The 18,503-nt window shown below is 38.2% G+C and overlaps 1 protein-coding gene across 1 annotated transcript; it reads right to left on the bottom strand.

Moving 5' to 3' along the window:
* Nucleotides 1-46: 46 nt before the first annotated feature.
* On the bottom strand, nt 47-17,431 carry LOC147167043 (sortilin-like). Its single transcript, XM_086087794.1, has 20 exons — nt 17,119-17,431; nt 10,311-10,373; nt 9,305-9,378; nt 9,109-9,211; nt 8,325-8,486; nt 8,124-8,197; nt 7,299-7,345; nt 7,101-7,228; nt 6,436-6,580; nt 6,176-6,331; nt 5,017-5,129; nt 4,824-4,926; nt 4,584-4,752; nt 4,324-4,508; nt 4,069-4,258; nt 3,732-3,848; nt 3,445-3,553; nt 2,178-2,290; nt 1,966-2,098; nt 47-1,871 (listed from the first exon to the last, which is right to left on the bottom strand). Exons 1-20 carry the CDS (start codon nt 17,353-17,355, stop codon nt 1,857-1,859), a joined length of 2,436 nt encoding a protein of 811 aa, XP_085943920.1. The 5' UTR covers nt 17,356-17,431; the 3' UTR covers nt 47-1,856.
* Between the last annotated feature and the right edge of the window lie 1,072 nt (nt 17,432-18,503).

The raw sequence follows: 18,503 nt of genomic DNA, 5'->3' as shown, positions 1-18,503 counted from the left end.
TAATTTTTGATTTTAAAATGAATGAAAACCAAAAACAGAGCACAAATTAATCTACGCGAAAGAGACATTTAATTCATCAATACTTTCATTAAAAAGACATATACAAATGTGAATGAAGCTCTACTTTTAATTCAAATACTCTTCATCCATGGTCCTATCACAGCATTGTCCAAAAAACATGACACAGATTAGTGACTCTGACCTCAAATATACAAAAACAAGAGGAGCATGGTAACATATATGTATGTATGTGGCAAGAATGCATTTTTTTCACAGATGCGTATACAGTGCAAAAATATTAATCATGATCTCCAGTAAATAGCTGTTGAGTGTATAGAGACATCAAGCATGTACTGCTCTCATACCTGACAAACATTCCTTGAGAATATGCCTATTAGTTCTACAGCGAGTAGCTTATCTGCTGGAATATTAATCACCTCTGCTTGAGGAGACAGGCCTTACATTTTGCCTGTAAATTGAGTTGCAGCTCTTATTACTGTAGAAGATGCACACATAAAAATACTGGATGAAGCGGTGTATATATATTGTAGTAACAAACAGTTGAGACTTGCTTATTTTTAGTACCTGTATCCAACTTAATATGACACACGATGTGGGGAAATATAAAAATATGGTGTATTTTATTTAAAAATAATTTTCAAGTAAAGTTTTTGAGTTAGTATTACCTTCATGTTTGTTAATTGCTGGGCTAGGGTAGATTTATCTCTACAATTAGAAAAATGCAACAATAAAAGTGCTTTGGCAATAATTCAAGTCTTTTGTTTTCACTGCACAAAATGGAGAGCGAAAAATATCTGTAACATTGTGATGCTTCACATTGCCCACCCCTTAAGAACAACTGTAGAGCATTTGAACTTTTTCTCCAAATGTCATACTTGACTGGCACACCAGGATATTTTTATTCTTTCTATTCAGGATGGTTCACATCACTCAAAAATGTTAGAGAATATGAGTAAATTAAACAAAATATTTGTTAAGCATAATACTGGACTAATGAAATGTTGTTCCATTCTCTGTTTTACCTACATTTAGGGTGCTTTTTTTGTAAGAAAGAAAACGTATATGTAGTTTTAGCATCATATATTACAAGCAAACAGTGTGCACAAAAAGGTTGATATCTAAAGTGCGTCCCCCAATGCGATGATTTCAAAAGCTTTTAAAAAATGTCAGCCGTCTACAGTCAAAAGTGAAAAATCATAACTCAGTGGGAGAGGACATTAAATGCTACTGCTCACAGATGTTACTTGATGTAAAAGTGCTTGTTTTGAAAAGAAAAAAACTTTAAAAACAGAAAACAGCTTAGATGTGAACATGAAAAATAGTATTTAAACATACCAAAGCCCAATTGAGTTGACTCTACAAAATGAAATGTCTACATGACTATATTAATTGACAAGTTTTAAATGTACAGAATAAAAAAAAAACATTTTGAAGATGGCAAAATTAACTTATATTCAGGATTTTTTTTTCCAGTAGCTGTATTCTATTACTTGATTGTTCTATAACACTGTAAGCTAAAACATCTCAAATTCCTCTGCAGTGCATTGTCAAATGCCAAACGGCGTCTTCGAGAGCACAATTTGACACTCCGACGACCTGACAGAAACAATAAAAGCTCTGCTGGAACATCAGAGCTTTCCTTTTGTTCTGTGCTGAGTTTTTGCCCCATACCCCCTTCCACGTTCCATTGGTTTGTCGCTATGCTCTTGTCTTGATGGGAACCTCAACCATGTCATCAGGCCACCAGGGGATAATGAAAATTGAGAAGCAGATGTTAATCAGCATGTGGGACAAGCAGGCATCAATGCAGATTGGAGGGGGTCAAAATGTCCAACCTATTCCAAGAGGTCCTGTGAGGAAAACAATCAAACTCCAGAAACAGTTTTTAAAAAATAAAATAAAATAAAAAGACCTAATGGGAACATTTCACATTGTCTGAGATACCTGATCTGAATCCTCATTGTACTGTGCGACATGTATTCCTGTTTCCATGTACTGGGCGTCAACATCATCAACACCTTCAATTTTGTTAGCTTCAGCGTGTTCCCTCATAACGGAGTAGCGGTGCACAAGGAACCTGACAAGGACATCAGCACATATCAGAAATGAAGGAAAATATTATTTAATGGCCTGTAACAGAGATGTAGCTGACTGACCGTCCACCACAGACGTATTTCTTGATCACCCAGACGCCCACAACAGCGCTCACCAGCAGCATGGCTATGACAACCACGGCTGTGATTGCGGCATTTGATGAGCCGCTTTCACTCTGACAGAAAGGAAGGAACAGAATGTGAATGTTGAATTTTTAATGGAATGTTGCCTAATACTTAAAAAGTCGGATTTAAGATAATTTACTGCATTTCCTCATTTAGTTACTGGTGGCTTTTATTTACTCAACTGCAGCGCTTTGACATCTAATTTTTTTTTATTAGCGGCATGGTATTTATTAAGCAAATACCAGACATTCACTAAAGATAATACTTTTTTTTGGGGGGGAAGGGATGCCATTAGAAGTGAATTTTGACACTAATTTGGAGTAAAATGTGCTGCATTTTTATTCATTTTTTGTTCACAAATAACGATAATTAAATAGGGATGTTCATCATTCGAGACCTCATAAAAAAAAAATTCAGACCAATACAAGTACAAGTACAAGTACTTAACTCAAGTAGTCACTGATAACACGAGTACCGGTACTTTTAATACATAAAAAAAACCAATGATAGATAATTTTAAAGAAAGACCTATATATCCCAATATACAATTAAAACAAAACATACATATAATATGCATTTTAAAATATCAATACAATATTTGAATTACATTGTCAAACTGGTATATCGTAATATCAGCAAATAAATTGTTTATGGTATGTAACTATTGCACAAAACAAGGTGCATGTACATGCTGCAGATAAATCATGACAGTATTTCAATTTGAAATAATTAATTAACCTTAAACATTTCTTGACAATAATGTGTTATATGTGACCTCACTAGTCTGTACATGACATTATGATTAATATTACATTTGTGGAATAAGAATAATGACACAAAATCCAGCCATTTTTATTCATCTCATGGGGCGGCCATTTTGCCATTTGCTGTCGACTGAAGATGACAACACAGTTGCTCAGGGCTCAAGCAATGACCAATCACGGCTCACCCATTTTCTGAAGCTGAGCTGTGGTTGGTTATTACCTGAAACCTGAGCAACATTGATGTCATCTTCAGTCGACAGCTAGTGGCAAAATGGCCGCCCCCTGAAATGGATAAAAACGGCTGAATTTTACTACTTAACTCATATTCCACTAACGCAATATTAACCAGAATACCATATTTAGACTAGAGGGACTGCATAGAACATATTATTGTCCAAAATATTTTGGGGGGGGTTGACTTGAAAACTAGCGGCACCAACCAGAGAAAATGGATGAAGAGCATCACTGGTGCACCCCTTCCTCAGGTCAGTCTCCTTCCTGACAGGCTGGAAACCGCCAGCACACAGGTCCCCTGGAATCTTCCGGTAACTTATAATGCGGACAAACATACAAAATTAAAAGTAAAACACAACTAAGCCCGATGGTGAAGTTCTGGTATTGTCTTTATTGTCCAAGCAGTAATGTTTTTGCAACCAGGACGGCTGTTTAATTATGCTGCTGCCTTTTCGTTTTATTGTTTAAAAAAAAATCAGTCATAGATTCTCACCCACTGGTCTGCAGCTCCTCTGTGGTTCCATTGAGACAGAACTCTAGAGGATGGCCCTTCATCTCCTCCTGCTCCACACACTCTGAGCTGTTCTCAGGTCGGTAGTATCCGAAGTCACTGTGTGACAAAACAGAGTCAAATGAGCTTCGATTCTCAACCCCATTTTAAAATGTGCCGTAACATGTCACAATCTCTATTATCAAGAAAAATACAGCGTCAACCAGTGAAAAGAGAAGATGACTACACTCAGGAATTGACATGACTTTTTGGGAGTGGTAACAAGCACCAAACCTGGGTGTAAAACATGACTTTGTCCATAGGTGGCGATGCACCGTACCATTGATAATCATCCAGTGTACAGGCACAAGGAGACAGACGCTGCCTGCCACTGAACTGCCTCCCGTTCCAGCAGGCCGAGTCTCTCCTCAAACGTAGGAACGTCTCCTTGTAGCCTAACACACAGCCGTCATTGGAGCTGTCAGGGTCGGCAGAGTGAGCCAACCACGGCACGTAGTCCTCGTCAATACCTGCATGTACACAAGTGGTGCATAAAAAACTTTTGCTCGCACACAACTACCTTCTTATAACTCACAATCTCGGGTGAGGAGATTCCTGAAGTCGATGGTGATGACAACCCACTTGGTAAAGTCATTTCTGTATCCCCACAAGCTGACGTTCAAGGAGCGCGAGCCCGGCTCACTGTCCATTCCGCTGAAGTGGAAGCGATCACTGGTAAAGTTATACGTGCGCCAGCATCGTCCTTCATCAGTGGAAAACCTGTATTGAATGGAGACGGACCTATCGTGACAAAGGCTGCAAATGACTAAAAGTGCTGCACCGCATCTTCCTCACTTGATTTGATTGACGGGGAAGTTGGTGTGCTCCACGGCCACGAGAAGAGCCCCCGAGTCCAGTATAGCATAGTGATGAGGACCAGTAAGCGATCGCAACCACGAGTAGCCACCGTCGTCAGATACATAAACGTCAGGCACCGCAGTCGACTCGGCATCCCCCACACTGCCTGAAGAGAGGAACGTATTACGGAATGCTATCGAGAAAGAATATTCATTAAGTTCTCTGTGTTTTTAATACCATGAGCAAGAATAAGGCCCACTGCACTTGGCTGTGAGAGTGGCAGCATGGGGACGTTCATCTTCATGGCCGTGCTGTAAGTGGCGTGGATGTGGAGGCTACACTGTAAAGACACAAGTGTAAGTGGAACATGCCGAGTTGGGTGTATGTGTGCGTTATAAGGGCCGTGCTTGGGTCATTTAGTTAGTCTCACTCTGTTTGGCCTGTTAGTGGATGTCTCAATGTCGCAATGGCTGTTTTGTGGTCGACGCAGTGTCTGCCATCTCGCTCCTTGGTCAAAGGTGATCACCGTCTTGACTGTTCCATCTACAGAGACGCAAGTTCATAATGCATGTTGAAGTCTATTAAATCAATCCATCCATCTATCCGAAGCACTTATTAAAAACTGCTGGGGGGGGGAACTGGTGATTTTTCAACATTGACAGATGTCTGTAGTCTACACTGTGTCATATTAATAATTACGGTCTTCAGGATTCTGACTGACAAATTGTATTTATAGCACTACGCATTTTTATGTCATTCCCTTGACAGCCCGCAAATGGAAAAAATATCTGAAAAGGGAAAAGGTTACCCCCCACACACACACATTGGTGGGGGGAAATCATACACGCACAAAATTTAAAAGCAGCTAACAGAGTTAAAGAGGTTTTCATCGAAATAAAAATATGCTTACTAAAATTACAACAACAACAAAAAAGTACTTAACAAAATTGGTAAAAATTAAATTCAAGTGGCCAACAGATGATTGAATTAAACTAATCCAAAGTAAATATATTACGTTTAATGAACTCATAACTAATTAAACTTAATATATATTCACTTTGGATTAACTTAATGCAATCGTGTGTTACCCCTTGAAGCAATTTTATGAAGTTGGTCAACAATTCTCTGTTTAATTTAAGTTGTTGGTTCAACAATTCTCATTTTAGATTGTTCTATGCAAGAAAAACATTTTGAAAAACATGATTTTAAAAAGTCTTTGAAAGACTTTAGTCATAGGCATGGGAAAAGAGCATCATTTTTAACTGCATTTACACTCCATGAATAAATTTTCTTTTTTATTATTAAAAAATATACCAGCAAATCAGTGGACCGTATAATACACAAGTATAGAGAAAAACTGCTTTTTATGTGTGATTTGTGTGTTAGTCGCAAGATTTTACAGTAATTATAAAAATAAGATATTTAGTTCAATTAAAAGCCCAATCTTTAATGTTCTTTAGGAAAAATATTTCCATTTTTGGGGGGGTTTGCTAGAAAGTTATAAAAAAAACGTACATTTATTCATATGTTTTATAGACTGTACACAAGGCAGTTCCCCAACACTCCTCCCCAAAAGTGCTTTGACTTACCCTCTGTGAGCACGCTGGTCATATAAACGCCTCGGAGTGACGCAATGGTGGTGAAGTCAGTGTCACTTCCTGTGGTGGTGTAGAGATGGCGCTCTAGAGACTTTGAGAACACGGTTCCTCTGTCATCAGACACATATACCGTTCCAATCCCTGAGTCTGGGAGACACACGCAAATGCAACATTTGGATACTATCCTATGTTGAATCATTCTCGCTCTGTCATAGCAACGTGATATTATTCATCAGCAACGTGGGCCTGACCTTCTGGGTCATCCACATGCATGAATATCATGTTTTCATTGCCTGCCAGGATTGAATAAAATTGCTCGTGGTTGACTGCAGGAAGCTGAGCTATGTTCCATACTTCTCCTCCATTCACCGAAACGTGGATCATGCGCTCTGTGTCCTGATTTTAAAAAACAAACAAAAAACAACAGAGTAAACAAATCTGAATGGGGCCATATTTATCCACATTTTACACACACACACGCGCGCGCACGCACAAACAAATACACAGCAAATCTGTCAGTGTTAAATTTCCAGTGTTGGATCAAAACGAAAGGCACCTTGAGGGCCTTGTAACGAGGAAAAATGCTACCAGCGTAAAATGTACTTTGAGTTACATTTTTAACACTGACACTAGTGCAAGACACTCATTGGTGTTTAAACACCAGAGTTAAGTGTAGTTAGGCAGAATTACATGTTTAACACTGACACTAGTGTATAGTTCTTCCAACACTAGTCAGTGTTTACCATAACTAACTATACAGTGTTGGAGTAGCACTGGTTAAGTGTGAAAAAGGTATCACTTTGAAAAGTGTCAGATTTACACTCATTGATGTGGACACATAGTAACCCTTTTCTCGTGTTAGATTTAACACTCTCAGTGTCAATCTAACACTGGTGATGTTACTGCAGATGCTCACCTTTCCAGTCATGATGGAGGCAAAAAGAAAGCGTCCACCCAGTACGAATGAGAAAACTCTAGTTGCGATCGTCTGGAAGCTTTTGCCATAGTCTACCGTTTTCCTTAACTCCAACATTCCTTTGTCATCTGGCAGATACAAGGTGGGCTTATGAAGCTTTCCTGAATGTGTGTGTGCATGTGTAACTGCATCACTTACTGCATGATCCGTTGTAGTTCGTCGTGAAGTAAATGCTATTCTTGCCCCTGTAGCACGAGAACAAGGAACAGTGGTTTGTCAACATTTTGCAACATTTAGCAGTTGTGTATGTTTAAATCAGAGTGATTATATTTGTGGTTTCTTGGCGGCAAATAAACATTCCAAAGTGCTGTCTAAGTATAAGCAGGGGAATGGGAACCAGCATTTTCTTGGAGAGTGGGCTGGATAATATCTAGAAATTGCAAAAACTGTTGCTGACTCATGACTCAGTCTAACGGAAGCCTCTGTTGCCTCCCATGGCAAACTATTTAGGGGCCAAAATGACAGCTGCGGTCAGCCAATGCTATTGCAATGCAGTGAATACAACCACAGGTTGACACCACAACCCCACGTTAACTGGGGTGCACAAATGCAACCAATGTTGGGCGGGCGGCGCAAATTGTGTGCAGCTGGAAAAACAACACAAGACAAGAAACACATAAACACAAAGATACAAGAATGTCTCGAGGAATTGGATGATTAAATTTTTTAAATGTGGCTTTAATGATTCTTAATAAAACTGACAAATATATACTAGAAAATACAACTGAAGTGTCTTTTTTGTCTTTGGACTGACAAAACTATACATTAGGTACATTTGTACAATTTAGTGAGCTCAATGTGCGAAACAATCTGCCTTGTACAAAAGCATTTCTCAGTTTTCATTGGCATGATCAGAGAGGTATTCATTTAGCAATGCTCACTTGTGTGCATAATTAACTGTGTACTGAAGAATTGTTGATACAGTTTAAGCTTGCTAATACATGAAAAGGTGACAATTCTTACCATCTGACGAGACAAACGCTGTCATGAATCTTCCGCCAGGTGGCACCAAAATCCTCCGACAGCCACAAATCCCACTGGCAGGAGTAGAAATATATCATTACGTAATAAAGTGTCATCTTCTGACTATTATTTAAAAATAACTGCATTGATCCAATTGAACACTCATGCTCCAATTTAACAGCCTGACGCGTTTGCTGCTACCCTGATGCTGAGAGTCAGAAGTATGTTACAATCTCCGGGGTTGTACAGCATCTGAATGAGGGGCTTAAAGGGCAGTTCTGACGTCTCAAAGGTCTGGCCGAAGTTCCGGGAGCGAAATAATCGAAATCCCCCAATTTCGGACACGTCAGCCGTCAGGATCACCTGAAAGAAAATATGAAAGAAAATTATTATTTATTTTTTTTCTGAAAGTAAAACAGATTTTATTTTATATTTTACAATAATATGTTCTATGCTGCCCACTAGTCTAAATATGGCAACAACAACAAAAATCATGGTATTCTGGTTAATACTGTGTTAGTGGAATATGAGTTAAGCAGCAAAATCCTGCCATTTTTATCCATCTCAGGGGCCATTTTGCCACTTGCTGTCGACTGAAGATGACATCATAGTTGCTCAGGTCTCAGGTAACAACCAATCACTCACAGCGCAGCTTCGGCAAACAGGTGAGCTCTGATTGGTTGTTGCCTGAGCCCTGATCAACATTAATGTCATCTTCAGTCAATAGCAAGTGGTAAAATGGCCGACCCCTGAGATTTTGCTTCATAACTCATATTTGAAAAAATGTATATTAATCAGAATGTCATGTGAGGTCACATATAACATATTATTGTCAAGAAATGTTTAAGGTTGACTAAGATCCAACACAAGTGCTTCAAACTGATAACGTTTTGACAAAGTGTCCAATAGTTATTCAATCTAGATTGCATGTGATATCAGGCTCCTTCAAAATAGCAAAATAAACAACATTTTTTAGGAGAAGCACCTTGCCAGAGTGATCAGGACTGACAGCAACGCCAAACTCTGTCTGGATGAAGGTGTGGTTGATCAAGTGGGTCACATCAGTGAACGTCTTCCCGTAGTCTTCACTGACACAGACATAAAGTTGCATTGAAATTCATTCAGTTATAGAAAGGGGGTGGGGCTAATTCCTGAGTGTCCATATTTAGTGTAGCGCTCACCTCCTGTAGAGGTTGGACTGGCCAAATCGCAACATGAACAGAGGCACCTGGAATGTGGTCAACACCAGAATCACCTGGCAGGGGAGAGCATCAGTGAAAAATCATTATCAATGCAAAATTTGGAGGCAAGATGTATTGTAAGTGGTGTGGAAAGGCTGAGTGATGGAAACGAGTCAGATGATAAGCGAAGAACTGGTAATAGAAATGTAAGTAAATTTCATTGTACTGTCTCAATTTAAGTGGCGCATATGTCCTGCGTCCTGGCTGCTCAGCAAAGGAAAACTAAAGTGACCACAAGTTGATCAGAATAATGAAAGTATGAAATGTGCATAGGAATCTCAGTTTGTTTTAGTCTTCACGTCAAGAAACTCAACTCCCAAACCAACACAGTTATCTCCCTCTGCATTTCCATCAAAGTTACGAGCAAGTTCATCATTTATTGTTTTACTATACAGTAGGTAGATTCTGTGTACAATGGATGGACACTTGACAGTTAGGAATTAATAGTTTAAGCCCTAACACTACCCCCAAACAGTGATCCCAAAACACTTTAATATTATTATAAACTCATTTTACTGTTACACTTAAAAATATTATGGTTTATATTTTAGAAAAATGCATTGGCGATGCCTGACACTGGTGTACATCTTGCATCCACAACTCATAAAAATACAAATTACTATTTATGACCTATTACCTATTAGCCAGTACGCAGGGGGTATGGGGGGGAACATGAAAAGGGGAGTTTGTGAATGGTGAATCGCAAATCACTGTATCATTTTATTTCATATTGTCCAGCCAACAACTTCATTTTATAATTTTATGAGTAAAAAAAAATGCTAAACTGTTACTTTAAACATTGATTGTACAGTCATTCAAGGATTTATGATGGCAACAGTGTGACCCTGGAACACAATTCGTTTCATACAATTTCAAAATCTAAACTAACAGAGATTGAGCAGAATTGTGATCAAATGTAAAAGTTCCACTGTAAGCACTGACTCACCCCCGTTTCATCTCCCACCCAGGCAAGTGATAGGGAGCCCATGGTCCTCACTTTAAAGTTGAACTGCAGAAATCAAGAAAACAAAGTAAAGATATGAATGTACAGTCATCATTTATGTAAATATCTCATGTATGTGTAAGAACTAGGGATGGGCAAGTACCGATACCAGGCATAGGTACTCGCGACAGTGGCCGATTATGGAACTAAAAATTAGAAATTAGAATTGAAAATTGCCATTAATTTCATGCAATTCTAATGAAAATGTTTTACTGTGACATGTGTGTTTTCTTTTGGCAGGAAATGTTATGTATCAAAAATACTGATGGTATTGGTACTTGTCACCACACAAGCATTGAGTATCCATACTGGTATCGGTCTATAAGAAAGTAGTATCGAACATGTGTGTACATTTTCCACGATAGCCCAGTGAGAATGCTCCTGGCTGTACAAAGCATCTTGGCTCTATACATGTTTTAGTGTGTGCGTACGTGCAAACGTGTGTGTGCGTGTGACCCACATTCAGCTAAATGACAAAGCCGCAGCCAGACAAGGAGACAATCGGTTATGTCCCAAGCACAGCAGGAACACAAACGCGCACACACGCTCCGCAGCAGGCTGCACCAATTACCATTACGTTCTCCAGAACGAATGTTAACGTTTACAATTCAGACATTTAGTCAAAGAGGACTTATAGTTCTCTGAATTGTTGCATAATATACAGGCTAATGACCATCTTAGCAGAAAAAAACCATCCCCAGTTTACTCATCTAGAGTTGTGTTCAAGTGTGTGGGGATTCAAGCAACAAATTTGGCAACGATCCAATTTGGGGGTTTTAGCAGTAGGAAGTTGCCCTCCTCCTTACTTCTTTTTTTCTGGAGAGGCAACAATGTTTATAAGGTAGTCGGGCACTATAAAGCCACAGGACATGACATGTTCTGTCTGACGGAAATTGCCTGCAAACCGGCCAAGTGCAAAAGTGTACTCTCACTCTTACACATCCCACATCACACATTCACTGATCACATTTTAACAGTAACAAATCGTCGGCTCAAAACCTTACAATACATGAGGTCAATGTCACTGTGCACTACAACGATTCATCAAAATAACTTGTAATAAGGAGAAAATTCTAGTTTGTAGTTTGGATTTATGTCCAAAGCATGACACTTTAGACTCCTCCTAAGTTGACATCCAAACAGACAAGAAAATGCATAATAAAAGACAAGTAATAAAGTGAAATGACAGTCCCAAGAGAAATAAACTGTGTTGTTTTTTTTTAACCACTCAAATCATCGCATTAACTAACCTAAAAAGTCATCAGAGATCCTCTTGAAGGTGTGATCGATCAGGACTAGCCAGTGTTTCAGTATGAATAGAAAAAAAGGTCAACAAAATTGAGGTGATTATGATTAATAATGTGGCAATATTAATTATTCAAACATCTAGAAATCAGTTTGTACAGTTTGACTTTTTGAACATTACTTTATTTATTTTTTCTTCCTATGGCGAGGAGCTACACTTTGAATACAGAAAATCTATGCAAGGAGGAGCTAACTAGAAATTTGACAGATAATGGGCTTTTCACGCAAAATCATATACTGTAATTTTTTTTTTTTAATGTATTTCACTAAAAAAAAATGTTTTTAACTTCTGGTACTGCAATATAAGTTGGGCGCACATCTGTCTCTCACCATCAACAACATGGCTCCGAAAGTTATTTAAAAAAATCTATTGCGTGAAGTGAAGTGAGCTCAAATGTAAACTACTTGCACAACAAAAAACTTCCACGTTCCATCTTGTCTTTTCTTCTTTAGCAATGTTCCTGACAGATGCTTTCACACCTGTTTTATGTTGAACCAGCGAGCACTTGGAAGTCTCCATGGACTAATGCTGACTTCACGAGCTACAGTTCGCCAAAAGCCAAACAATGGAAATCCCTGACATGTGCTCGCAAATGAGCTTGAATCCTGCCATTTCAGTGCTGGTGCTGTACATGCACAAAAATGCCGGTACACTTGGCAGTGGGAGGGTGCCCGCTAAAGTCGTCCTTCAGAGGTCGGACGCTGACACAATGAGCTACTTGTTCCTGCTCCCTCCGAGCATTGACCTTTGCGCTCCGCCAATGTTTACGCACATAAAACATCAGAAGAGGAGGTCAAACACAGGCCTATGATCTAACACACCAACGCTCTCAGGTTGGACCACATCACACAAAACGAGGACGGGGTGCACTTGTGTTACATCACACAAACTTTCTGCATGAACTACGAAATCATTCCTTTTAAAATTCACTGCAAAGCAGTAAGTTGGTTTGGTTTCATCCTCAATTGATTAAATAATCTTGAACTATATTAATTTTGAATAAAATACATTTAAAAAAAAAGCCGCTAGCTAACATTAAAACACTTCTGACATGTATCACATTTGTTTAAAAAAATATATAAATCCTCATTCATTTAACCCATCAATCTAAATTTCAATCGTTTTTGTTTCTATTTGACATCAAATCTCAAAACAGGCCTACACAAACAAACCGTAACATCACAACGTGATGACCATTAAATCAGATTAATGTGATTTACATAAAATATCTGCTGAAATCTGTTCAGACCGAAAAAAAATTACATCTACCATTAGTCACTAAATATTAAGTTAATAAATGTAATATATGAATTGGGTGGACATTTATTTAATCCACCACGGAGAAAGCTTCATTGTTGTTATTGTACTCTTTAAACTGCAAATTAGTTGAGGGAATCAAGTGCACTCCGTTTTGCCTCAACTGCATGAAGACAATTAATCAAACATCAATTCCAAATTAAGAGATTAATCAAATTTTAACTCGTTCACTGCCATTGACGGCTATAGTCGTCAAAAATTCATTTTTACTATTTCTATTAGTTTTACACTTTTGTTAATAAGAGTATGAAAACCTTTAAAATTTTATTTAAATTGAAAACAGATATAAAATTTGTGATTAATAGTGAGTTAATTATTGAAGTCATGCGATTAATTTTTTTTAATTAATTAATCGCATGACTTTACTAATCACTAATTTTATATCTGTTCTAAATGAACAATACAAAAAATTCTAGGTTTTCACACTTGTTAACAAAAGTGGGGAAAAAATGTAAACTAATAGAAATAGTTCAAATGAATTTTTGACGTCTATAGCCGTCAATGGCAGTGAATGAGTTAAGGGGTATGTGATTTCATGTAATTCCTGTAAATGTTTTCACATTCGCTTTGAGGAGACAGCAAATCTCTACAAGACATCCTTTCATTGCGTCAAAGGATGAACTTGGAGCCCGTTTTGCTTTTTCCTTGGCTTTTTGTGCTGTTTTCGTAATTATTCCAAAAGATGGCCCACCATCCTGCATGTCGGACGTGCAGGTAAGACTATCAATTCTATTAAACAAAACAAAAAAAGAGACTTCTTTGAACTCGTTCTCTTCCTCTCAATCTACTGCTTTTCTTGTTGCTCCAACAGCTGGCTGCAACCCAGCTTCACCTCTCCGCTGTTTTTTTGTCCTCAACATTTTTCAGCCGGAGGGGATCGACGACAAGGGTTGGAGTGGGAAGAGGGGGGGGGGGGCAACAACAAAAGGGGAAAACACCAGTTAGTAGAACAGTCAGTCTTTTTAATGACACTCACAGGAAGCAAACACTCTCGCTCTCAGGATAAAATGACACGAACTTCTCAACAATAGAAACTACCCCATTGCAGGACTAATAAAGATTATTTTATTTCATCTTACAGTATTTAGTATAATGTCCTCTGCTGTCCATGGACCCCTTTTAACGGAGTTGCCAACTTAAGTAACTTTGTCTATACAGGCTTTCGTCAATATTCAGATCACTCCATGACTCTTTTTTTTTCCTTCAGAAAAGTGATCAACTACAACATTTTCAACTTTTTATGGTGTTAATGGAGGCTTTTAAAGACTCCCTTCCGGATGTCGTCATATATCAGAAGGAAGGAAGTTTTAGAGTTTTACTGGAAATTCTGCTGTGCCCTTCTTGTTGCTTTTTTTCCCTGCACAAACTGCTGCATATGCTACGGTAGTTGTAGCCAAAAGAGTATGAGTCTCCATTTTGTAGGTTTCTACCAAGAGCACGATGGGAAAATTTTGCAATGCCAGAAAAAAACGTCTTAGAATCTACCGCTGGTTGTCGTCTTGTTGCTTTGGCAAAAAACACAAGTAGAGTCTGTGTGTACTCCTTCCTACACTGAAGAGAAAATGGGAATTATCCCTGAAGTCCGCCCAGGTATCCATGATTTCAGCTTTGGAGTAGCAGACATAGCTTGCTCTGGAGCCTCAAGCAGAAACGGCTAAAACTCGGATCAACTGCTTGAGTTGAACAAAGATCCAATACAGACTATAGCCAACATCAATTTATGAGTCAAAATCTTGTAGATATTGTCAGCTCAAATCCAATTAAATCATATTCCTGTGACTTCACTTTGCTAAAAATAAACACTGATCTATTTGTCCATGTCACAATCAGATGGAAAAATAAACTTTGTTATGAATTTGGAATTTCTCTTTATGTTAAAAATATCTATTCACCCTCTTGGGGCTGCTTTACAATCAGGAATTAGAATTTAGAAGACCAGAAAATTGCCATTAATTTTATGCAACTGTAAGGGAAAAATACTACATTATGAAATATTGGCTCTACTTTAAAATGTTCTGTTATTTTGTAAGGGGTGAACAATTTTATGTATCAAAAGTAATCGTACTGGTATTGGTCTGAAAAAAAATGACATTGAACATCCCTAGTAAATCAGTCATCTTAATCTTATTATGAAGATTTTTTTTTTTTTTTTTTACATGCATGAATATTAACTTTGGTAGTTGCTGTTTAACATTCGCATTCGCTGTTGTCAAAATTACAGTTGTACGCTTGAGGTCTCCCTAATTTGTTGGAATTGAGATGTTTCTGGGGTTGGTGAAAGATTCTGGTTGGTAACCCGGTGGGTAGTAGGTGATGTCTGGTCGGTGCTGGATTTCCCTTTTCTTTCTTTTCTTTGATCCTTCCTCGGGTCTCCTGACACCCTCAGGACTCTATAGCTGGATTCTGAAGTATTTGGTTCAGGTGAACGGTATGGAATTTTTAATAGGTTTTGGGTGAATTAATGAGCACACACACACATACAAAAAGAAAAAGAAAAAGAGAAGAAGAAAAAAAGAGAGAGAGAGAGAGAGAGCAATGATGATGACATGTGGAATCGGTAAGATTACCGAATGAACAATACTGAGCTCTCTCTCTCAAAAAAAAGAAAAAACTAAGAAAAAGAAAAAAAAAGGAGTACAACTGGACATGTACAAAAGCTAAACGTTGCTTAATGACAAAAATACTAGTGTGAATCGTCACCAAACTTCACATGCACATCTCTACTCATGTCAACTTCAACTTCGGAAAATATCAAACCAATTGCCACAGCATGAAGCCTTTTTCTCACCATACAGTTTACATGCCCAAACATATGAGCACAACTATAGGGTAATGTTGACTTTTCTTTCAGTAATACCATGATGAGCAATGAAAACACTCGCAAAAGCTTGTGTAAGTGGACGTGTGCAGCACTGATAGGGTACCATTCAACCCAAACAGTGAGTGGACGTGGGAGTGTGCAAACTTGGCCAATTCTTTTCATGGTCAATACCAATATGTGACCCAGACAGACACATTGGTAATAGAACTCACACACACACACACACACGAGCAAACAGGAAGACAAAACAGCCGAGTTGGTCCTCAAATTCCTCTGGGCATGAAGGCTATTCAGCTCTCGCTTTCCTTTGCAACACAGACGATGTGTTTGGCGTTTGGCTCAGTGAAAGTAATAATGAAGGCGCCTGTGATTGAAGACCGAGGCTGTTAAGTTGATCTTGGAAGTACAACGAATACCACCATGTTGTCTTTTTGTCTCTGTCCTTCTTCCAAGAGCCTCCAATTACCAGACTGCGAGAACATTTGTGTTTTTAAAACTCCATGCACCATTCCTATTTGGCTTAATGGATGTGATCTGGACCAATGGCCTACATATGCTCACTGGACAGTTTATTAGGTACACCTGCAGAATTCAACTCACACCAATACAAGTATTACATTTCCAAAAATAAGAATTATTAGTTTAATTTGACGCATCCAAAGTTAATCACAATTCATTCCTTGACACTGGTCTGACTTTGGGGTTTATCTCATTTCAAAACAAAATTTCCACAGGATCATCTTTTAGTTCAATTAACTATGCCAGCGATGTGTAGTGACAAGCATAACATTAGATGGCAGAAGGTACCACACACACACTCTTACCACTTGAAGTAGCACTGTTGTCAGTGTCAGCCGATGAGGATATAAACAAGGTGAAGAGTGATGCATTTTATGACAACGATGATATGGCGAAAATTGTAAACTACATTAAATTCTTATCAATTATACAAGATGACATGTTGATTTTAGAAGTTTCATTTTCTAGCTAATAAACCTCCAGAAGGTTTTTAAGGACTTTATCTTGCTCATGAAATGGGTGATTTTTCCTAAATTCAGACTTTGTTGTTGATGGCTAAAATTTATATTCAAAATCGATGCAGTCAATGGATAACGAAATGAGCATTATTTACATTTAAAAAAATAATTGTGGACTTTTGCAAGTTTGTCTAATGTTGTTAACTTGTGAGTTTATAACTTTCGAATACATTGCGACATAATGGACTTCATCTCTGCTAGCGGTCTAAGCATGGTAAAACACTCTCGGCGGATAATTATGGCTGTTAAAAAAAAAAGTGGTGAACTTACAGTGTGGGTGTTGTTTAACAGCGTTGACTCCACTCCAGGAAAACTCGGGCATGAATGTTCATTCAGTCCTCCCGCGCCGCGTTCCGACATCTCCAACTTCTCCCAAATGTGTCGCTCCTCATCACCGCTCAACTCCCTCGGCCGCCTGGCCACAAACGACTTTTGTCCCGCGTGGAAATGTCTCGCCAGCGCGCACGCAAACATGCACAATGTGAAAACGTAAGTTACAGAAATCATTTTTAAATCGGCTCGCCAGTTTTGTTGGCGCTCACTCACGGTGCCGCATTAAATCCCAAACACTGACTCCTCGTGCCCCCCCCTTCATCCCCCAGAAAGTATCTTTCATTAACGTCCCCTCCACGGAGGCGCGTGATTGGTCAAGACGAGAATAACCTGCATTTTCATTGGATGGCATGACTCTTCCTCGACTCGATAATATCAAATCTTTCCTGGGGTTTTAGCGCCTCTTAGTGGTCTATCTAAACCAAACAAGCCTCCATAAACTTTTCCCCTGCTTTCTTTCTGTTAAGTTTACCCCCTTTTCTTCCTACGAATTTAACGATTCCAGGAAGCACTAAAAATGAAGTACTCTGCAAGGGAACAAAAGTTCACAAACCGTAAAAACTGCCTCAGATATTTTCTCGGGGGGTGAAAAGGAGCATATTACACAGATTAAACAACAAAACTTTCATCTCGAATTTATGTGCAATTTTAGTTTGAAGTACAGTATAGTTTAATATTACTTGCTAAAATGGCGAAAATGTAGTCAAAAAAGTAATCAAATAATCATGTACTTTATTTAGCTTTTTAGGGTATTTTGAGCAATTAGAAATAATCCAATAAACAATTTTTATATATTTTTTTTTATCTCTAATTTATCTTTTCTGACATTTAAAAAAACATTTTCACAGTAGTTGAGATAATTTATATAATACACAATAATACCTTATTTAAAATTGTGAATTTTAAATGCCATTTTAGTTTTGGATTCAGTCTGCACAATGATATTAGATTGCGTAATAGGTTTACCTATGTCTTCACTGAAACAAAAGATAGCTGCATTTCCAATTTAATCAAAACACACACACACAATTGGAGATGTGTGCTTATTGTTGGACAATAACATAAAATACTAAATTCTGCAAGCACTTTTTCAGGAGTGACCGAGCTTGAATGAGTGAAGAGTGAGAAACTATTAACAATTAAAAATAATATCTGTCCAGCTTTTCCACAAGAAAGGCCTGGCAAACAGAGACATGAATGGAGTTGCTTACTTACTTCCCAAATTCATCCTCACAAAAAGGTTAGCTAAATATTATTGAATGTTAACATCAATGGCACAAAACTAGTTTTGCATCATGGAAAATCACAGATGCGTAACGAGA

The sequence above is a fragment of the Leptonotus elevatus genome, chromosome 10, assembly GCF_054856555.1.
Source record: "Leptonotus elevatus isolate MCC_2025b chromosome 10, RoL_Lele_1.0, whole genome shotgun sequence".
NCBI lineage: Eukaryota > Metazoa > Chordata > Actinopteri > Syngnathiformes > Syngnathidae > Leptonotus > Leptonotus elevatus.
This window is presented reverse-complemented; position numbering and strand designations above follow the sequence as displayed.

Bases quoted from the DNA above. Each gene is read 5' to 3' on its own strand.
- LOC147167043 (XM_086087794.1), bottom strand. From the start codon at position 17,355: ATGATTTCTGTAACTTACGTTTTCACATTGTGCATGTTTGCGTGCGCG. The intron at 9,379-10,310 runs GTGAGTCAGTGC...CTCCCCTGCCAG, and splicing joins GGGTGGGAGATGAAACGGGG to GTGATTCTGGTGTTGACCAC. The intron at 3,554-3,731 runs GTGAGAATCTAT...CCGCATTATAAG, and splicing joins GAGGAGCTGCAGACCAGTGG to TTACCGGAAGATTCCAGGGG.